At 58.3% G+C, this 17,782-nt stretch overlaps 1 protein-coding gene across 1 annotated transcript; it reads right to left on the bottom strand.

The window, feature by feature from the left end:
• Window positions 1-3,217: 3,217 nt before the first annotated feature.
• LOC132011412 (inter-alpha-trypsin inhibitor heavy chain H3) lies at window positions 3,218-16,991 on the bottom strand. Its single transcript, XM_059389926.1, has 22 exons — window positions 16,879-16,991; window positions 16,226-16,246; window positions 14,714-14,880; window positions 14,519-14,623; window positions 14,083-14,245; window positions 13,541-13,654; window positions 12,707-12,832; window positions 12,325-12,441; window positions 12,052-12,220; window positions 11,338-11,463; window positions 10,912-11,093; window positions 9,022-9,207; window positions 8,718-8,857; window positions 7,855-8,009; window positions 7,151-7,168; window positions 6,111-6,134; window positions 5,794-5,829; window positions 5,532-5,645; window positions 4,936-5,140; window positions 4,087-4,259; window positions 3,768-3,879; window positions 3,218-3,462 (listed from the first exon to the last, which is right to left on the bottom strand). The coding sequence occupies exons 1-22, from the start codon at window positions 16,969-16,971 to the stop codon at window positions 3,333-3,335; spliced, it is 2,676 nt and encodes an 891-aa protein (XP_059245909.1). The 5' UTR covers window positions 16,972-16,991; the 3' UTR covers window positions 3,218-3,332.
• Between the last annotated feature and the right edge of the window lie 791 nt (window positions 16,992-17,782).

Raw genomic sequence — 17,782 nt, 5'->3', positions numbered from 1 at the left:
TTAGAGGCCAATTCCCCAAGGTTCTCAGCAAACTCCAGAGTCCCTTGGTGACAGGATTTGCGTGACACAGTCCGATTTCCACCCCCGTGCTCAGGCTCAAGCCTGTCTGCTCACTGCCCTGTTGAGAGGCCGGTCCCGGCAGAGACAATACAGAGGGAGGCTCTGGCCCCAGGAAAGAAGCCAGGGACTGTCCCCAGGAGCCTCTAGTCTCATGGAGGTGCTCCCGGATCCCAGACTGCCCGGGATCTGGCGGTTAGGCACCCCAGAGAGGGCCCCCAACCCCTGCATAAGCAAAGCATACTTAAACCACCATTGACATGGCTCTCCCTACTTCTTCAAAAATGACACATGTCTTTGGCTTACAGATAAAAAGCATCAAGAGAACAAAACAAAAACCAGGAGGCTGAGATCAAAGAGGAGAGGCAGGCAGGGGAGAGAGTCGGATCAGAGGCACCAGGGCCGGGCAGGGAGCCACAGAATCCCGCGTGCACTCCGGGCGTCCTGGCAGCCGGGGTGAAGCAGGAAACGAGCTCGGCAGCTCGCCGGGAGGAAACAAACTAGATCTCCAGGGAAAACATTCTTTTCTCAGCTGTAGGGCTTCACAGAATGTTTGCAAAGAGACCCTTGCTAGAAGGGTCAGCGGAGAGGCCAGTGGGAGGGGTCTCCAGCAGCAGGGGACCCTCCACCGCCCTGCTGCCTCCCCATCCAGCCTAGTCAGCGGGCCAGGGTCATGGGTTGAATCACCTTGTCAAGGCTGCTCAGAGGGGCTCAGGCCAGCGCCCTGAGACAAGGTGCAGCCTCAGGGGTTCTGCCCGACTTGCTGTGGCGCTAGTGCTAACATCCTGCAATGACATGCGTGCCCACCCCAAGCTCCCCACTCTGGGACCCCTCCGCCTGGGCTGGGCTGTGGAACTGGCACACCAGCGGAGGGGTCATGGGTGACTTTCTGGCCCAGCAGTACTTGCAGAACTGATGTTCTCTGTGAGCAGTTGAAGGGAGCTCCGTACCCTTCACTGTTTTGTTCCCTGAGTGCTTTCCAGCTCCTCACTTAGGCCAGCCCCTGGGCCAGGAGTGACAGGTACATTGGGTACCACAGGAGACACAGTGTCTATTGACAGAGCTGCCGCCCAGAGAACAAAGAGCCCACGGGGAGACATTTTGTCCAACCTGGGGAATATCAGGGAAGGCTTCCTGGAAGTGGCGTGGTTGGGGTTGTGTTTCGAAGAATAAAGAGAGATTAGCCCAGTGGAAATGGAGGGCAAGAACACTAGGCCTAGAGCCGGAAGGCTGTGCCTTGAATTCAGGGAACGTGAAAGAGAGCAGTGCCACGGGGTCAGGTGGAAGTGGACGCTGGAGAGGTGGAAAAGCTGGACCAGCCCAGCCCTGGCTGTGTGCACCTCGCCATGGAGTATGGCTTCTCTCCTGAAAGCTGGGGGAGGCATCAGGGACAGGCATAGCCAGGGTGATGTGGGACTGGGAAGAGGACTCAGTCCACCAGATTTTTGCCTGCATGGAGGGCCTCCCAGACTGTGTATTGGGGGAAAGGGGCAGAATTGTGCCTGGGGACCTCCCCCTGCCTTTCTCCCAACTCACTGGGGCTGGGAGGCTAGTTGGGGTATGGGACAAAGACAGGCGCCTCAAGAGGATCAGAAACATCATGATCATGATGTCTTCCCACCCTCTGGCAAGCTCTTTCTCCCCATTTTACAGATGCGAAAACTGACTGGTTTAAAGTTATGTGTTCCTCAGTCCACCTGAGACCAAATGGGTGGCAGGGCCTGGCCGCATATGTATTCTCCTGGACCAGCCTGCGCAGGACCTTCCTCCTGGCCCCCAGGTCCTGGGGAACCCTGTTCTGGCTCAGGCAAATGAGCCCCTTGAGTGGGAAGTAGGGGACCGTCCTGGTGACCCATCGTCAGATCCCACCCCCACCCCCACTGGCATTTGTGGCCGTTCCCAACCTAACCCAGCCTCTTCCAGGAGGCTGTAGCTGTGCTCTGCTGTCAAGCAAAGCTGCCCGCAGCTTCCTACCCTGGGTGCCCTCCGCACAGTGTGCCCAGAGCCCCTCGGGCAGAGAGAACAGCAAAGCCAAAGGATCCGGGGCAGGAGGGGTTAGGTTTGCAGAACTGGAAGCAGTCTGTGTGTCTGGAACCCCAAAAGGGAGGGAACCACCTGGTGCGTGGTGTGGTGCTGGTGACATGAGAGAGACCCTAGGTAGGACTTTGGCCTTTGTTCTAAGATCAGTGGGTGGGGGGTGTTACTTAGAGGGTTTTAGGCAGAGACTGATGGTCAGTTCTACTCTACAAAATCAATCTGTGGAAGAAGGGAGACCCAGGGAGGGGTGTTGCAGTTGTCCTGGTGGGAGAGGGCTATCCTGACTGAGAGTCCTCAGAGCCCCACCTCTGGGACTCTCTGTCTGACCCCTGCCCCCCCCCCCCAGGACTTACTGTGGGGGTGGAGCAGGTGGTGACTATGAGTGGTGATTGAAGATCGAAGGGATTCCCAGCCTAGCTGCCAGCGAATGTGGGGCACCCATGCAAAGAGGAACCGGGTTACTGGGGGCTGTGTGCCCCCAGATTCTGGCCCAGAATCAGAATGCTGGGTTTATCTGCTGGATGGCTGGCTGGCTGGATGGTTAGCTAGTGGGTAGGGGTTGGCTGGTGGATGCATGGAGGGGGCTGAGTAGCTAGTGGATGCGGGGTGGCTAATGGATGGTGGGGGGCTGGCCGGCTAGTGGATGGGTGAGGGGTGTGGATAGCTAGTGGATGGGGGCTAGCTGGTGGATGGTGGGGGTGGCTGACTAGATTGTGGGAAGATGGAGGGATTAATGACATTCGTCATGAGCTGTTGGCTCTGTCTGCTCCAGAGCACTCTGCTTCCTCATCATAGAAAGATCTTTGGGCCTGGGGACCCTGATAGGAGCCACTGAGCCATGACCCCTGACTTTCCTTATTACCCTCCTGCACTCTGGGAAGCACTCAACCCTTCTCGACTTCGCAGAGCCCCTTCGCCCCGGAGTCAGTTCTTGTTTTTTTCCTTCCCAAACCATCAGACATTTGGCTCCCCAAAGCACCGTCCCAACCCACCCCATCTTTCACCGGCATCAGAGGAGCGGCCCAGAGAGTTACTTTTCTAGCCCCCAGCCCCTCCTTGGAGCCACTTCGGGGCCTAATGGTCTATTTCTGGAGTAGGGCTCACAGAGGCATGCAGAGGCTGGTGGCAGCGTCCCCTTGGGCTTTATTGTCACAGCCCTCCCTCAGGCCCTGCTCTGGGCCGGTTCCCAATGCCAGGAGAGCTGGGCCAGCCGTCTCAGTGGGAGCAGGCACGTCTGCTCAGAACAGCTCGGGGATGATGTAGTCGCTGTGGACACCATCGATCAGCCCTTCCCCGTTGTTGTGGACAAACCAGCAGGCGACCTTGGTGCCGACGCGGACATCCTTCCTGTAGTCTTTCTGGGAGCCCCTGGGAAAAAGGAAAGAGACGCTGTGATGCACTGTGGACCAGACGGCTGCTAGGCTCGTGGACTTCAAGCAGGAAAAGGGTGTGAAGTTGCTCATTCTAAGAGTCTAGAACTCTTTGGACAAGAAGGAAATCAAATGATTTGCTCCTTCTAGGGAGCTGAGTTTGGCCTTTTCCTGGTTAGGAGGGGCCTAGAGGGGGGGGGTCAGGATCCTGGAGAGAAACGAGGGTAGGTGTGCCACAGGAGACAAGAGCCTGCCAGACCCACGGGTGTGGGCGGAGAGAGCTCTCCAGAGGAGTCCCGTCACCTGGTGACCGTCAGCCGATGGTTCTTCACCACCATGGTGGCATCTGGCTTTGTGGGGTCAGAGCCTGGGTGGATGTCAGACACTTCAAAGTCAAAGGGATGGAAGAATTGTCCTGGGAACAAAAAACATTCACACTGTCGGCCCCTGCATGCTGTGAGCCCCTGACAACACCAGAGGGAGCATGGCCCCGGCCTTCAGGGTTGACGCAAAGGCTGACAGGGTGTCGGGTGTTGGGTCTAGAGCGACTGGGACAATCTCTCCTGGGGCGTCTCCCCTCTGCCATGTGTCCTGAACAATCTGAAGCTCGAACATTCCATACCCAGCAGCCCATGCGTCTGTGCCGACATCCGGTGACTGTCTACCACATAGAAACCCAGAAAGTCCTGGTGGACGGGATGCTTCTTCCACACCTGGTGCAGGATGACCACAAAAGTAACCCCATCTCCGAAGGAGACCACCATGTTCTTCTTCCTGTTGATTGTCACGGACAGCCTAGGAGAGAAGAAGAGCTCAGCAGGTGGGACCGGTGGTGGCCATGACACCGGGCATCTGCGTCCAGGGCGTCTCGGGAAGGCCTTTTCCGCACCTAAGGGCACACAGACTCTGGACACTATCTCAGAGGTGCTGGAGAGCAGGTGCCTCATGTGTGTTGACTCTGCGCTCTACTAGGAGATGCTTCATTCTTTTTCCCCCATAAGTAGGAACAGGGCTGTCCAGGGAGTCTAGAGACCAGGGATTGAGCCTCAGCTCAGCCACTGGCTTCTTGTGTGACCTGGGGTAGGTTCCGCCCCTCTCAGAGCTCCCCTGGGAGTAACAGCCTTGTCCCGCCCACTAGGCTCTGGGTGATTTGAGGAGAGAGGCTGAGCAGTCTGAGAAGGTTCCGGTTAACGAACTCAGCCAGAAAAGGAGAAACTGGGGATTAGTGTGTATTCAGTGTGTAGGTCCAACTAATGCTTACCTCCGCACAGCCCTTCCCTCAAAATCTGTCCTATGAACTGGCCAGCTACCATACCTGGTTGAGGCCACGCGGTCACCCTTCCCTGGGCGGGGGCTGAGCTCTGAGGCCACCGGTCTCACCTGTGACCCCTGCGGATCTTCTGGGATCCCTCAAAGGCTCCTCAGACCCTCGACCTGAAGTGCTCCTCAGAGACCCAGTGGGAGGCCTTACCCATCCTGTGAGATTGTGACCGTGTCCAGCCAGCTGAAGGTGCTCTGTGCAGCTCCGTTCCATAGGGTGACCTTCTCTGGTGTCACCTCCATCCGGAAGTCCATGTGAGCACTGGCAATGCCCAGTTTGCCAAAGTAAGTCTTTCTGGTCTTGGGGTCAGAGTTGCCTCCCTTATCGCCAATGATCTGCCCGTTAACTGTGAGGCCTGCCGGAGGGACGGGGCAGTGAGGGACCAGCGAGACCTTCTGAGTCCTCCAGCCAGCCTTGCTGAGGGGGAACAGCAGGGGGTCCCCAAAGTGAGACCAGGCCTTCAGAGCCAGCCCTCTCTGGTCTGGACACTCCTGGGTTACGCTGGTGGCCGAGGGCCCATGCTGCAGACTTGACACGTCTGGACCGGGAATGGAGTTCAGAGAAAAGCTATCTCCCAGACACGGACTGCCCCAGAGCACCCTCAACCCTGACCATCTCTCCAACACAGTGGGGTCCTTGGTGAGCCTGTGGCTCTGGACAGCCCCCTCACGGTATAAGCTACACAAAAAGATGATGCCTTATGGGCAGAGTGAGGCACTGGTCGCAGCCGCAGCCTCAGCCCCCACCTGTGACAGGGTCCTGAATGAGGCGCAGCACCGTGCCCGGGTCTTCGTCGATGTTGAAGCAGATGGCGTCGTCCTTCTGCGGGACTTGGATGATGAAGTGGGGATCCCCGTCCACTGAAGGCACATCAGAGAAAGGACTGGCTCACCGTTCTAGGAGGAACCTCCCCTCCCATCTTGGCCCCAATGGGTAGACTCCTAACAGGTAGGAGTCGCTGGGCCCTGGGCCCCTGGTCTCACCCCAGGAGGAGCAGGGAGCACTCACCGTAGTAGTAAGGTGTCTGAGGAGGCTGGTAGCTGGCTGTGGACGCAGAGGGAGAGAGGCTGAGCTAAATAAGCAGGCCGGGGGGAGGCACCAGGACCCCCAACCAGGGTTTGGTTCGGCCCCTCCCCTTCCTGCTTCCCTAGGCTCTCAAACCACCCCCATCTCCTCAGGCCCCCAACCATCTGCCTGTTCCAGAGAGCTGACTCACAAAGACTCCAGAAGAGAATATGACACAGGGCCAGTCTCTGGGCAGTGCCCTTTGGGCGGGGTGGGGGGTTCGGGAGGGGCAGGGGCTGTGGCCACGGGCCTGTACTCACTCAGGTAAGCCATGGAGCGCGCCACTGAGGAAGGAGACCAGAGGGCAGTCGTGAGCGGGGTCGGAGGGTGCCCTCTCCCCCAGCCCCATGCCTCTGCCTGTCCTAGGGCCACAAGTCTCCAGTGGAGCCCCAACCCTGACAGCTGGAGGCTTGGGATGCGACTCCTAAGGTAGGCTTTAGAAATGGGAGCATGCCCAGGGAACGCCTTTCGAGGACCGGTGGAAATACGGCTGTAATTTCTAGGTTGAGGCAGAATGTGACGTGGCTAAAATGTAAGCCACGAGATCGTCTGCTTCTCTGTTATGAACAATGTTCACAGCAGAAGCCATCCCACACCCCTGAAGTCCCTCTCCCCAGAAGCCCACAGCTGTCTGTTGTCCTTGGTACTGAACCCCTCCCCGCCAATGCACACTCCTGTGTCCATGTCTGCCCCCAGTGACTGCCTCTGACAGCCCCGTGCTAATGGCAGAGCAGGCAGCCGGGCCAGAGGCTCTGCGCAGAGCCGGCAGGTGGGGGCTGGGGGGCCCTACCTGGTGGGGGAGGGGGACTTGCTGGGGTTGAGGATGCGATTTGATAACGAGAGAGTACTGTGAATCCCGGTGAGGGGCCTGGGCTGAAGTCCCAGCTTGGCCACCTGCTGACTTAAGTCCTCTAACTAATAGTCTTAGGCTCTCCATGCCTCAGTTTCCTCGCTATAAAATGGGAACCACAAGAGGACGCCTTTAGAGGATCGCTGTGGTATCAACGGAATGTCAGTGCCTGACGTGAGAATTGGCTCATTTCTGCAGGTCATGGAAAGCTCTCGTGCTGATTGTCCCTCACTAGTCGGGGAAAGCCACCTCCAAACTGCCCACGAGGACCTGCTGAGGCTCAGAGAGGGCAGAGCCCAGACCGCGGTGGCTCTTGGGTTGGCAACAGCACTGGGACCTGGGTGCAGGTGTCCTAAGGGTCCCTCCCTGGCCTTGGCGTTTGGAAAGGCCTCCTTGGTTCTCTCTTGTCCCCATGCTGGGATACCCGCCCAGCCGCTGGTAGAAGCTCACCTTCTGTGTCCACAGGCCCTGTGAGGGAGGAAGGGGAAAAATGTGTTAGGATCCACAGACTCCTGGTGTCAACCCCAGTGCTACCAACTTGCCGTCCACCCCACCCCAGGCTGTGGGCCTCCCAGCAGACAACTCCTCCCCACCCCCAAAGGCATATCGCCTGGAGCCAGGAGCTCCTGGAGCTCCTGGAGCCAGGAGCCTGGCCTGGACCAGATCTTTGCCTCCTGTGTCTCCCCTGGCCAAACCCCCATCCCCACACCCAGGTACAGGGCGCTTAGGAGTCCCCTCTTGGAATCTGGTTGAACAGGCCTGTCAAGCCTCCAGCACTCAAGGCCTTTTCCTCTCACAATCCCCAGGCACGTGCTCTGGGCCCAACTTTCAAGCTCTTCCTGTCTAACTGAGCACCTCCATGCTGCAGCCAAAGCCTCTCCTTGAAATCACCCTCGGCAAGGTGTCCCTTGACTCATATCTCTTTAGAGATGCAGAGGCCTCTCTGTTCAGCCCCCACACACTGTCCATGCTGGTGGCTTTACTCCCTCCACAACACCCTCCCCAAACCTCAGCCAGGTTTCCTTCTATGCCCCCTGGACCTGCCCCTCTGGAGCAAGGCTGGGTCTCGCCAGCCTGGCTTGTTCCTCTTCTAGGCACCCAAGGCCCTGGGTCTGGAAGGCCTGCGAGTTCTGGCCTGTACTCTCCATGCCCACCTTCTCCGGGCTTGTCAGCGATGGAGGTCTGGTCTTCGTTGTCCTCAGGCTTGGTCACCACCATGGAGGTCAGTGGAGTCACAAAGTGGTACTTGAGGGACAGGTCCAGGGCCTGGGCAGTGAGGTTCTCCTTCTCCTCACCATGGGCATTCTTGCTGTGGGGAGGGACAGAAGTGTCAGCCGGAGAAGAGTTCCCTGCCTGCCCTCCTCTGCTCTGGCTCCCAGAACCAGGCCAACCAAGAGCCCCAGAGGCAGCCCGGGAGTGCCTTTTCCCAGGGTAGAACCCTCGAGTGCTCAGAGAAGACTGGTTCACCAGCTCCTTGGGACAGACGGACAGCCTGTGTCTGAGGCCAGGCCTCAGATTCTCCACTATAGGATAGAAGAGGCGTAACATGGCGTCACAACCCTCGCTCATGACCGTGTCCCTGTGCTGAGCGCTCAGCCCGTCCCAGCCCCTGCTCCAGGGACTTTATAGGCCCATGACCCCCGGAAGGAAGGCTGACAGGCCCTCTCCGATGGGCCCAAGCTCCGCCTTCTGGGGGCTGAGGACAAGGTCCCAGCCTTCAGCTGTGTTCAGCCTCCCCATCCTTGTGGGCCCACGCTGGCTGTGGGCGACAGGGTGCTGAGGCCAGACGTCAGGCTGGGCTCTGCCCTGGGGAAACCATCCCGTGAGGCTGGGCTGAGAAGAGGGGAAGGCAGCTGGGACAGCACGTGGAGGGGCACATCCTGGGGAGTGGCTGCGGCTTCTTCCTCTTGGGCTCCCCCAGAGCACAGCCAGCACAGGGGCAAGCACAGGTAGGGCGTGGGGTAGTGTCGGGGGCGCAGGGGTGGAGTCTGGCTATGGGAGGGGTCATTGGCATCACCGCTTCTCCAGCAGCTGCTCAATGGTGAGGTAGGCCCAGAGCCGCTCGATGTAGTTCCCAAAAATGTAGTCCTGCTCCTTCAGAGCCTTTTCCATTTCCTTCATGTCCACCTCCTTTGTGAAGGTCAGATCATTGGTGGCCTAAGGTGGGGGTGAGAGGAGGCCAGAGGCTTGAGGGCTGGAGGCCTGGCCTAGGTGGCCCCATTTCGAGGGCTACCACTGCTGGACCGTCAGCCCGGAGGCCAGAGCCCCATCGGTGCTGATCCCCCGTCCACAGCACACATTCTGGCCCTGGCCCAGCTCACCCCATGGCCCTTAACGTCCGCCTTAAAGTTGTTCATGTCCTCGTCCAGCAGGCGCCCAGCCACCACAATCTCAGAGCCGTCGTAGAAGTGCTGGTAAGCATTCTGGGTGAGGTCCTGGATGGCGTTCTCAGGGTACTCTACCTCCACGCCTGTCAGCAGCGGGTTGGCCACCTCCTCGTAGAAACCCTGGAGTCCAGAAAGGGGACCTGGTCATCTCAGGTCAAGGGGTGGGCATGGAGAGGACAGGCTGGGCAGGTGCCCCCGGCTGCCTCCCCAGGTGTGGATCCTCCAGGCTGAGCCAGTTCCAGGTCCTGATCTCTACTTCCTTGTGGCCCTGACTGTGCCCTTCAGTTTGTGGGAGACTTCCCTGACCCCCTCCAGCACACACAACCCGCCCCCCCCACCGGCAACTAGGAAGATCCTGGGAAGAACAGAAAGTAAGCACAGAGTTCTTGGCACATAGAAGGTACTTGAGAAACTTTTGTTGAAAAGAAAATAAGAAAGAGAAAGCAAAGGAGGAGAAGCTGACTAGAGAAGATGACATGGGCGTGAGCACAAGGGTCAAGAGAGACAAGGCAGAGGCATGAGGGGTTGGTCTACTGCAGAGGTGTAGGCACGGTGGGGGGGGGGGAGGATAGGGTCGGTAGACTTAGCAAATGAAAACACAGGACGTGGGACGCCTGGGTGGCTCAGTTGGTTAAGCAGCTGCCTTCGGCTCAGGTCATGATCCCAGTGTCCTGGGATCGAGTCCCACATCGGGCTCCTTGCTCCGCAGGGAGCCTGCTTCTCCCTCTGACTCTTCTTTCCACTCTGTCTGCCTGTGCTCGCCCTCGCTCGCTCTCTCTCTGACAAATAAATAAATAAAATCTTTAAAAAAAAAAAAAACACAGGACGTGCCGTTGATTTGAATTTGAATGTCAGGTAGACAGCAAATTCAGTTTAAGTGGAAGTATGTCTGTCAGGGGATGAGTTGCCTATCCCCAAAGTCCATATGTTAAGATCCTTTCCCGCAGGATCTCAAGATGTGACCTTTTTTGGGATTAGAGGATTAGGGAGGTTACAGAGGTAATGAGTTAAAATGAGACTGTTGAGGGGCACCTGGGTGGCTCAGTGGGTTGAGGCCTCTGCCTTCGGCTCAGGTCATGATCTCAGGGTCCTGGGATCGAGCCCCACATCAGGCTCTCTGCTCAGCAGGGAGCCTGCTTCCCTTCCTCTCTCTCTGCCTGCCTCTCTGCCTGCTTGTGATCTCTCTCTGTCAAATAAATAAATAAAATATTTTTTTAAAAAATAAAATAAAATGTAAAAAAATGCCTTTGGAGCAGGTCCTAGTCAATATATCTGGTGTCCTTCTGAACAGGGAGCAGTTCAGATCCAGAGACAGACACCCACGCAGGGCCGATGATGTGGAGGGATAGGGAGAAGGTGGCCATCCATGAGCCAAGGAGAGACACCTGGAGCAGACCCTGCTTTCACAGCCCCCAGAGGGGAGCAGCCTTGCTCATACCTGGATCTCAGACCTGTAGCCTCTAGAACAGCAACACAGTCCATTTCTGTGGTGGGAGCCCCCCAGTGGTACCCCCCAGTGGCACCTTGTTGTAGCAGCTGAGCTCGCCAGGCCGCCCTGAGGGCATGCTTACACTACAGAATTGTTCAGTTTATAGGACATTCATATTCGACCCCTTATTTGGTCTGGCCATCCCACGGAGGAAGCAAGTCTATTCTGTGTAGCCCGAGGACAAAATCAACCACCACTGATGTCTAAGAGGTAGCTAGAGGTCCATGTGAGCCCAAGAGGTGACACTTTCTAACAAGTAAATATGTCACTTGGTGGGACAGCTGCCTGAAAAGGTAATGAGCTCCCCACCTCTGGAAGTGCGAGACAAGGCATACCTGTAACTGCAGGTTAGCATCAGAATCCTCATAAATGCGCCGGGCCAGCCCATGGTTCTCCAGCGCCATGCTTTCCAGGAAGTTGTAATTCAGATTGTTGCCAAAGCCCAGGTTATACAAGGGGAACTTGCCCCCAATGGCGTTGCGTACATTCTCTTGGATTTTTTCAGGTCTGCTTTCCCCTGCAGGAGAAAGGAGCGTTCTCACTCCAGCCACAGCCCAGCAGTAAGCTGGCCCAGCTCTGTCTGGAGGTATCAGACTTCTGCCCACGCAGAGCTTGTGGGGTCACAGCCACAAGCCCTTGTCGGGGCAGGGGGGTAGTCCTCAGCAAGGGAAGACAGGACACTGCCTTTAAAGGGCTCCCAGGCCACTGGGAGAGCCACCCGAGATCTCGCCGCATGCCGGCTCCAGAGCCGCCTGCCTCACCAACGTTGGCGTCCCCATCCGTCAGCATGATGACAATGGAGGTGCTCCTCTCTGGGACTCTGTGCTCCTCCCGGGCCTTGTTCAGCATGCTGATGGCCCTCAGCAGTGCATCGTTGATGTTGGTCACTGGCACACAGACATAGACAGCGCCGTAAGAGAGTGTCCTCGGGGGACCAGGGTGGAGGAGGTCGGGACAAGCAGGCCTCCTGCTCTTGGACCCCAGGGTGCTGTTGGCCAATGCATGGCGGTGCTCAGTAGGTATTGACTGAGTGACCCAGCGAGGGGTGGCTGAATGACTCACTCTTTTGATGGGGACAAAAGGACCAGCCTCAAGGGGCTGCCGGAAAGTAGGTGTGAAAGCAGTTTGGGAAACTGTCAGATAGACTCCCAGACCCGCTCCCTGGGAGGAGAGGGACGCCGTAGTGACATCACTCGTCATTTTCCCGAAGACAGCCTAGGATGAAGGCTGTCCGCGGCGTCATCTTGCTGGGACTAGCAGGGTACCAGCATCACGGGTTAGAGAAAGGAAGAGGGGGCTCCCCAAGCCCACAGAGAAGATACCCCACTATCAAGCCTGAGACCCCCCGCCCGGCACCCTCAAGCTAGGCTCTGCAGGGCTTAGCTCAGCGAAGTCTCCGCCCCAAGGCACGAAGGAGGAGGATGGTGAGGCCAAGGGGTGCGGCAGGATGCGTCGGCCCTTCCCTCCCATCTTACTTCCTTGTTCGCGAATATTCTTCACGAATGTCCTGGCCTGCTCGATGTTCTCGGGGGTGGCTTGAACTAAGTTGTCTTTCCAGGTGGTCACATCACCACTGAACAGAATGAAGTTCAGGTAGTCCTCCTGCTTCACATCTTCCAGGATCTTGAGGAGGGCATCCTTGGTCTGGGAAGGAGAGAGAGCAGCAGACAAGAGGCTGGGAGGGAGCGGCCGGCGGCCAGCCAGCTGTCTGTCTGTCCTCCCAGCCGGGCTGGCGTGGGGGCAAATACCTGCTCCATTTTCCGACCGTACATGGAGCCGCTGACGTCGATGACGAAGACCACGCTCTTGGGCACCACCGGCAGGCCTTGAGGTGCAAAGAAGTGCACGAAGTAGCCGTTGACTATCTGGGAAGGGGAGAGAGAGAGAGGAGGCCACGTGCCCTTGGCGACTCTTGCAAACAGAGTGCAGACATTTACCAGCTCCAGAAAACAACGGTCCTTGCACACATCCACCATGGGGTGCCGCACGAAGGCTCTGGACTGTCTGTCATCCCCAGGCCGTGCAGGAAACTTGGCCTTGGGCTGAGGACTGCTGATCTGGGCACGAGATGCCACTGTAGACCCTCCTGTGCCAGCCCCCCCCCCCCCAGCGGGGCTGCCAAGCAGCTACCTGCACGTTGGCCGGGGACTCCCTGTTCACGTCGTAGGTGATGATAAAATCCCCGTTGATCAGGGAGTCTGTGCAGGTTGGGCACGAACGCTGCTGGTCCATACTGGGCTTGAAGGACACGTGGCCCTGGGGGAGGCGACAGAGGGCCTTGCTCAGCTTGGCCAGGGCCTGTGGACCTTGTGCTTCCCTGAGGAGGAAGACAGAGACCCCACAGGAGGAGACCAAAGGTGGCGGCTGGGGAGGGGGGCGGCACCTGGGCAGTCCAGCTGCCATCCAGAATGCTTTGGCCTTCCTGAGCACCTCGGGGGGATATGGGGGGCCCAGGGTGAACTCACTGCCCTGCAGAAACCACCAGCCCTCCTAGCACATGCTCCTCAGGCATTGACCGGGAATCCCTGAATGACTAAGGTTTGCTATTCAGGTGACATTTATTTATCCACTGCCCATGATGAAAAAGGCCCCTGGAATGGCTGAGGTTCTTGGGAACCCGAGGCATCAGCACCAAGATTCCCTTTCATCTGTCACCCCTCAGGGCAGTCAGCAGATCTAAATGACGCCCTCTGGCCTCAGTGTCCTTATCTATAACATAGACAGTAAATTGCACTGCCTACTTCCCGAGGTAAAATGAGTCTGGGCCTTATGAATGATTCCCCTGTCCCCCATCCTGGACTAGCGCTGGCCTCCTGCACCCTCACCCCTGACCTGAGTGGCCAGAGAGAAGTGATGGCGGTGAGTATTCCCCTCTCCCCTTCTCAGCCAAGCCCTGGGCTTCACGCTTATCCCTTTAGTGTCAGGGTTCCTGCCCTGCCCTCCCCCCAGGCCTGAGAACACCACCTTTTTCCCTGAGAAGGACTTGGTGAGGGCGCTGCCCAGGAGGTCATTGGTGATGAACGAGGCCTCAGCATCCAGCGAGCTGATGCCCTGGGGCTCGTAGATGTCTGCCTCGATCTGGAACGTGCAAGAGTAGGAGGGGTCACTCAGAGACAGCACAGAGAGAGGCCAGCCTCCATATTTGCCCAGGACAAGGCCAAGGGGATGGAGAGGGTCAGCGAGGGAGCAGGGACAGCCTCCCGATAACTCCTAATGGCTAAGCCTCATGTCTCCCTCCAAGAAAAGGACCTCGAAGGCGTGTAGACAGCTCGGTGACCCCAAGTCTCTCGCATCACCTGCCATCTAGTGCCCTGCACTCCAGCACTAAGGCATCTCCTTTGGCTTTCAGCTCGGACGCTCCTCAGCCTTGGTGGGATTGGACCTCTGCGTTCTCGACCCTGCTCCGCGCTCTGGTCCAGCGCCCTTCCCTGCAGCCCATCCCCCACCCCGCACACCTGCGCGTTCACCCTTGTCCTTTCAGCACGGTCTGCAGGGGGGTTGATTACCTCAAAGTGCTTGACCAGCTGCTTGGGCTGGACCTTAAGGAACATCTCATATTTGCCCTTGTGCCTCTTCAGCAGCTCCTCGTAGGTGAGCTCGAAGGTGACCTTGCTGCCCGCCGCCACGTTGACGGAGACTGTGAATTTCTCCAGCTTCCTCCCGGAGGCCCTGAATGGGGTGTAAAAACCACCCTGCAGACTGCACCAGCCCGCCTGCCTGGGCCCTCGGCTCAAGTCCAGCCCCATGGAGAGACCCTCCCCTCTCTGAGACTTGCTGGTCCCCAAGCAAGTAGGATAATGTCATAAGCATCACAGGCACATTTTGCTATGATCATGAAAGAGTAACAGTACCAAGAACCTGGGCCCCTGTCGTCTGCATCTCTGAGAGCCCCTGCAGCCCACACACTCTTTCCAAGGCCGGGGTGCGGGGGGACCCTCTTACTTGACCAAGCCGGCTGTCTTGCCCTGGGACACAGCCTTTTCATACTGCTTCTTGGCGACTTCCTTCTCCTTGACATTCCCGGGGTAGGTAACACCGTCGATGGTCCTACGAGGAAGGAGAATTGGGGGCTCAGGCTGAGCCAGACTCCCCACCCCCACCCCCCAGCCTGGAACCAGCGGCCATGGCGACACCCACAAGGTGAAGTTGGTGATGAAGGCCGTCTTGGGCAGCTCCACGTCAAAGGACACCTCCTTGGCCGTGTCTGCACGGTTGACAGCTCTGGTGGTGACGACATTGTGAGCAAATCGGGAGGTCACCTTGCAGCTGATCTTGGTGCTGTAGACCTCGATGCCATTGACGACCTGCAGGAGGGGACAGTGATCGGCCTCTGGGAAACCAGGCCTTCAGCCTGGCTGGTCCTTCCAGGCTCCCCCTGCAGAACCCAGAGCCCCTGTCTGGTAAGTGGCGCCTCCAGTTTCCCAGGCACTGTGACAGAAGCCCGGGCGGCCTCCTCCATCCTTGCATTCAATCGGCCACCTTGGTTCTGGAATGTTCTGTCCTTTCTAACACCTCTCTCCCCCTCGGAGACCAGGGGCTCCTTGGCCGGCAGGGGCCTTGTCTGATTCAGCCTTTGTCTCTTCTTGTTCCCTGGCCCCACAGGCTCCTTAACTCAGTCTGCCTTGGAGCTCAGCACCAAGAAGCCACTCAGGGAAGGGTTTTGCACCATGAGAAGGAACTTCAGGATGGTATTGCATGTGTTGGTGCCAAGAAGAGGAGGAGGGGGAGGGATAGAGCAAGGGGGAGGGGGAAGAGGAGGGGGGGGGGGGAGTCAAGTCTGACCCGGTCCCTGTCCATCTCCCACTTAAAGAGAGGAGGGAGAGGGGGAGGAGGAGGAAGGGGTCAGAGAGAGGGAGGGCACTTGCTCTACCTCCTTAATTCAATTCTGGATCTGTGTACATGCAGCTAGCTGTAGCCAGGGAGGCCTGATAAAAATCCAAGCCTGACCCTCTCTGTATCCTACTTAAACCCTCTTATGCTCCCCATCACCCTCAAGACAGTCATCCCCATGGCTTCGAGGTCCTCCAGGCAGGTCCCATCTCTCTGATCATCTGTGCTCCAGCCACCCCGTGTCTCTGGCCCTGGAGCACCTGCACCAGCTCTTCCTGCCCACCTGCACTTGGAAAGAAATCACGTTCACATGCACCCCAGCCCTCCTCCTCTCCTTTGGTAATTGCTTGATTCTGTCCCCAGACGGGCACTAATTTCCCATGCCAAGGGGACTGTGTGGGGAGGGCCTTTGTGTCGCCACACCTTCTCTCCAGTGGGGCTGGTGGACTGGGCGAAGGTCTAGGGAGACTTCTGGCTTGAACAGGATGTGAAGATGCTTCATGAGGTTGTGTGTCCCCTCATGAGGCTGTGTGTCCCCTACACATAGGGCCTGGTACCATCAAGTGCTGGGTAAGTGTTTACAGGAGACAGGGCCGGCAGAAGAGTGGTCCTGGGCTGTTTCCAGGAGGTCCGTGAGCATGCTTTTGTGGCACTGTTTCCCAGGGGTCTTGAGTCGCATGGGGTCTGCCAGGGCAGGGGGCTGGGAGCTGTCTGCCGACTGGGAGGGACCTTTCATTATGGCCCACCCCTTCTGCTATTGGGCCACCAGCTCCATTCTGCTCCGCCACACCCCACCCCATGCCCAGTGAAAGTTCTCACCCCTTCCGGGAGGCTCCGTTTCTGCAACAAGAAAGACAAACACAGCAATCAGGCCAAGGCCAAGGCCACTGTGGCCTGGGAGCAGTCTCTGTGTTGAGGCCAGGGTTCAGCAGTCATCTCCCACACACATACCTCTTGAGGGGCCTCTGGACGTAGGACCCTCCCAGAGCCACTTCAGAGAAGGAAGGGCTCTGAGTAGATGGGGAAACCGAGGCCCAGGTAGGGCAGGTCTCCAGGTTCTCCAGGGGGAACAGGGCTGGGAGAACCAAACCAGCTATTTCCCCACCCCACATACTCTGACTCACTCTGCCTTTCCCTGGACCTCGAGTTCCTGAGGCCTCCCCTCCGAGGACCCCCCCCCCCCCCCACTGCACCTCCGTGAGGCTCAGCTCAGCCCTTCCTGGAGTCCTCCGCGCTTCTCTCAGGTGTGGACCTGCACAGCCCCTCAATGAGGTGAGCCCTTTCTGCTGCTTGCCCATGTGATAGGTGGGGAAACGGAGGCCGACAGCGATTTAAGAGCCCAATACCCAGCCTTGTCCCCGACGGCTCACTGCCTCGCCTCCTGCCTCCTCCTCTCCCCACATAGAGAACGGTCCATCCTGTTGCTTCTGCCCATGTGACAGGCTCAGATGGCAAAGATGGGACAGACTTACCCCCACGGGTCGGGAGGGGATTCTTGGGAAGCCAGAGGCCGCCAGGCCAGAGAGCAGGGCCAAGATGAGGCAGGGCCTCCACGCCGATGCCATCGCTGAGCGCGCAGGCCTGGTCTGCGCTCCTTATATGGTGAGCCTGGTGTTTTCCGAGTGGGGTCAGTGACCTGCAGTGTCAAGCGGGAAGAGCGGGAGGTGGGGGGCTCCCCGGGGAACTGGGGTGTGGGTGGAGTAACAGGCCTTGGATCCGCCTATGCCAAGGGGGCCCACAGGGATTGTCAACAGTCAACAGCGTTGGGACACGGAGGCTGGGGTGGGGGGAAGCGGACCGCTGCGCTGCGCGTTGGGTCATGGGCCTGGGGCTCCCTGGGTGTGGGCTCACAGGGCGTGGAGTCACACTGAAAGCCAATGGCGTCTCAGCACTGTTGCCTGTTACCTGCACTGCTGACATGGCCTCAGGGCTGGCCTTCTGGAAAGAAGCCCTCAGCCTTCTCCAGGCGGCCAGGGCGCAAAGCCAGGTGCATAGCCCCGAGGTTCCCTCCGACCTCCGTGGCCACACCCCTTGTTCATTACACGTCCCGTGTTCTTATGCTGGAGGGACAGGACGAAGCCCACGTCCTGGGCTCCAGCCCTCCCTGTGATCTGGCTCCAGCCTGCTTTTCCGAACGCATTCTTCCCCCACTGGTGCGCCTGCCCCTTCTCGGCACCTCACACCTCCCTTCCTGCCAGCTCTATGTCCTGCCTCCAGAAGCCTTCATGCTTTCCAGCTGAAAGGTCATCTAGCTGACCCTAGATGGCCCTGCTTCAGGCTCCCGGTCCCCAAGGACCTGCTCCATCACTACCTTTCATGGAGGCTTGCATGTTTGGATCTGATCGTCCCCCTGGACTCCGAGCTCCCGGAGGGCTG

The sequence above is a fragment of the Mustela nigripes genome, chromosome 2, assembly GCF_022355385.1.
Source record: "Mustela nigripes isolate SB6536 chromosome 2, MUSNIG.SB6536, whole genome shotgun sequence".
NCBI lineage: Eukaryota > Metazoa > Chordata > Mammalia > Carnivora > Mustelidae > Mustela > Mustela nigripes.
The sequence above is the reverse complement of the archived record's forward strand: the minus strand, read 5'-3'. Positions and strand labels throughout refer to the sequence as shown.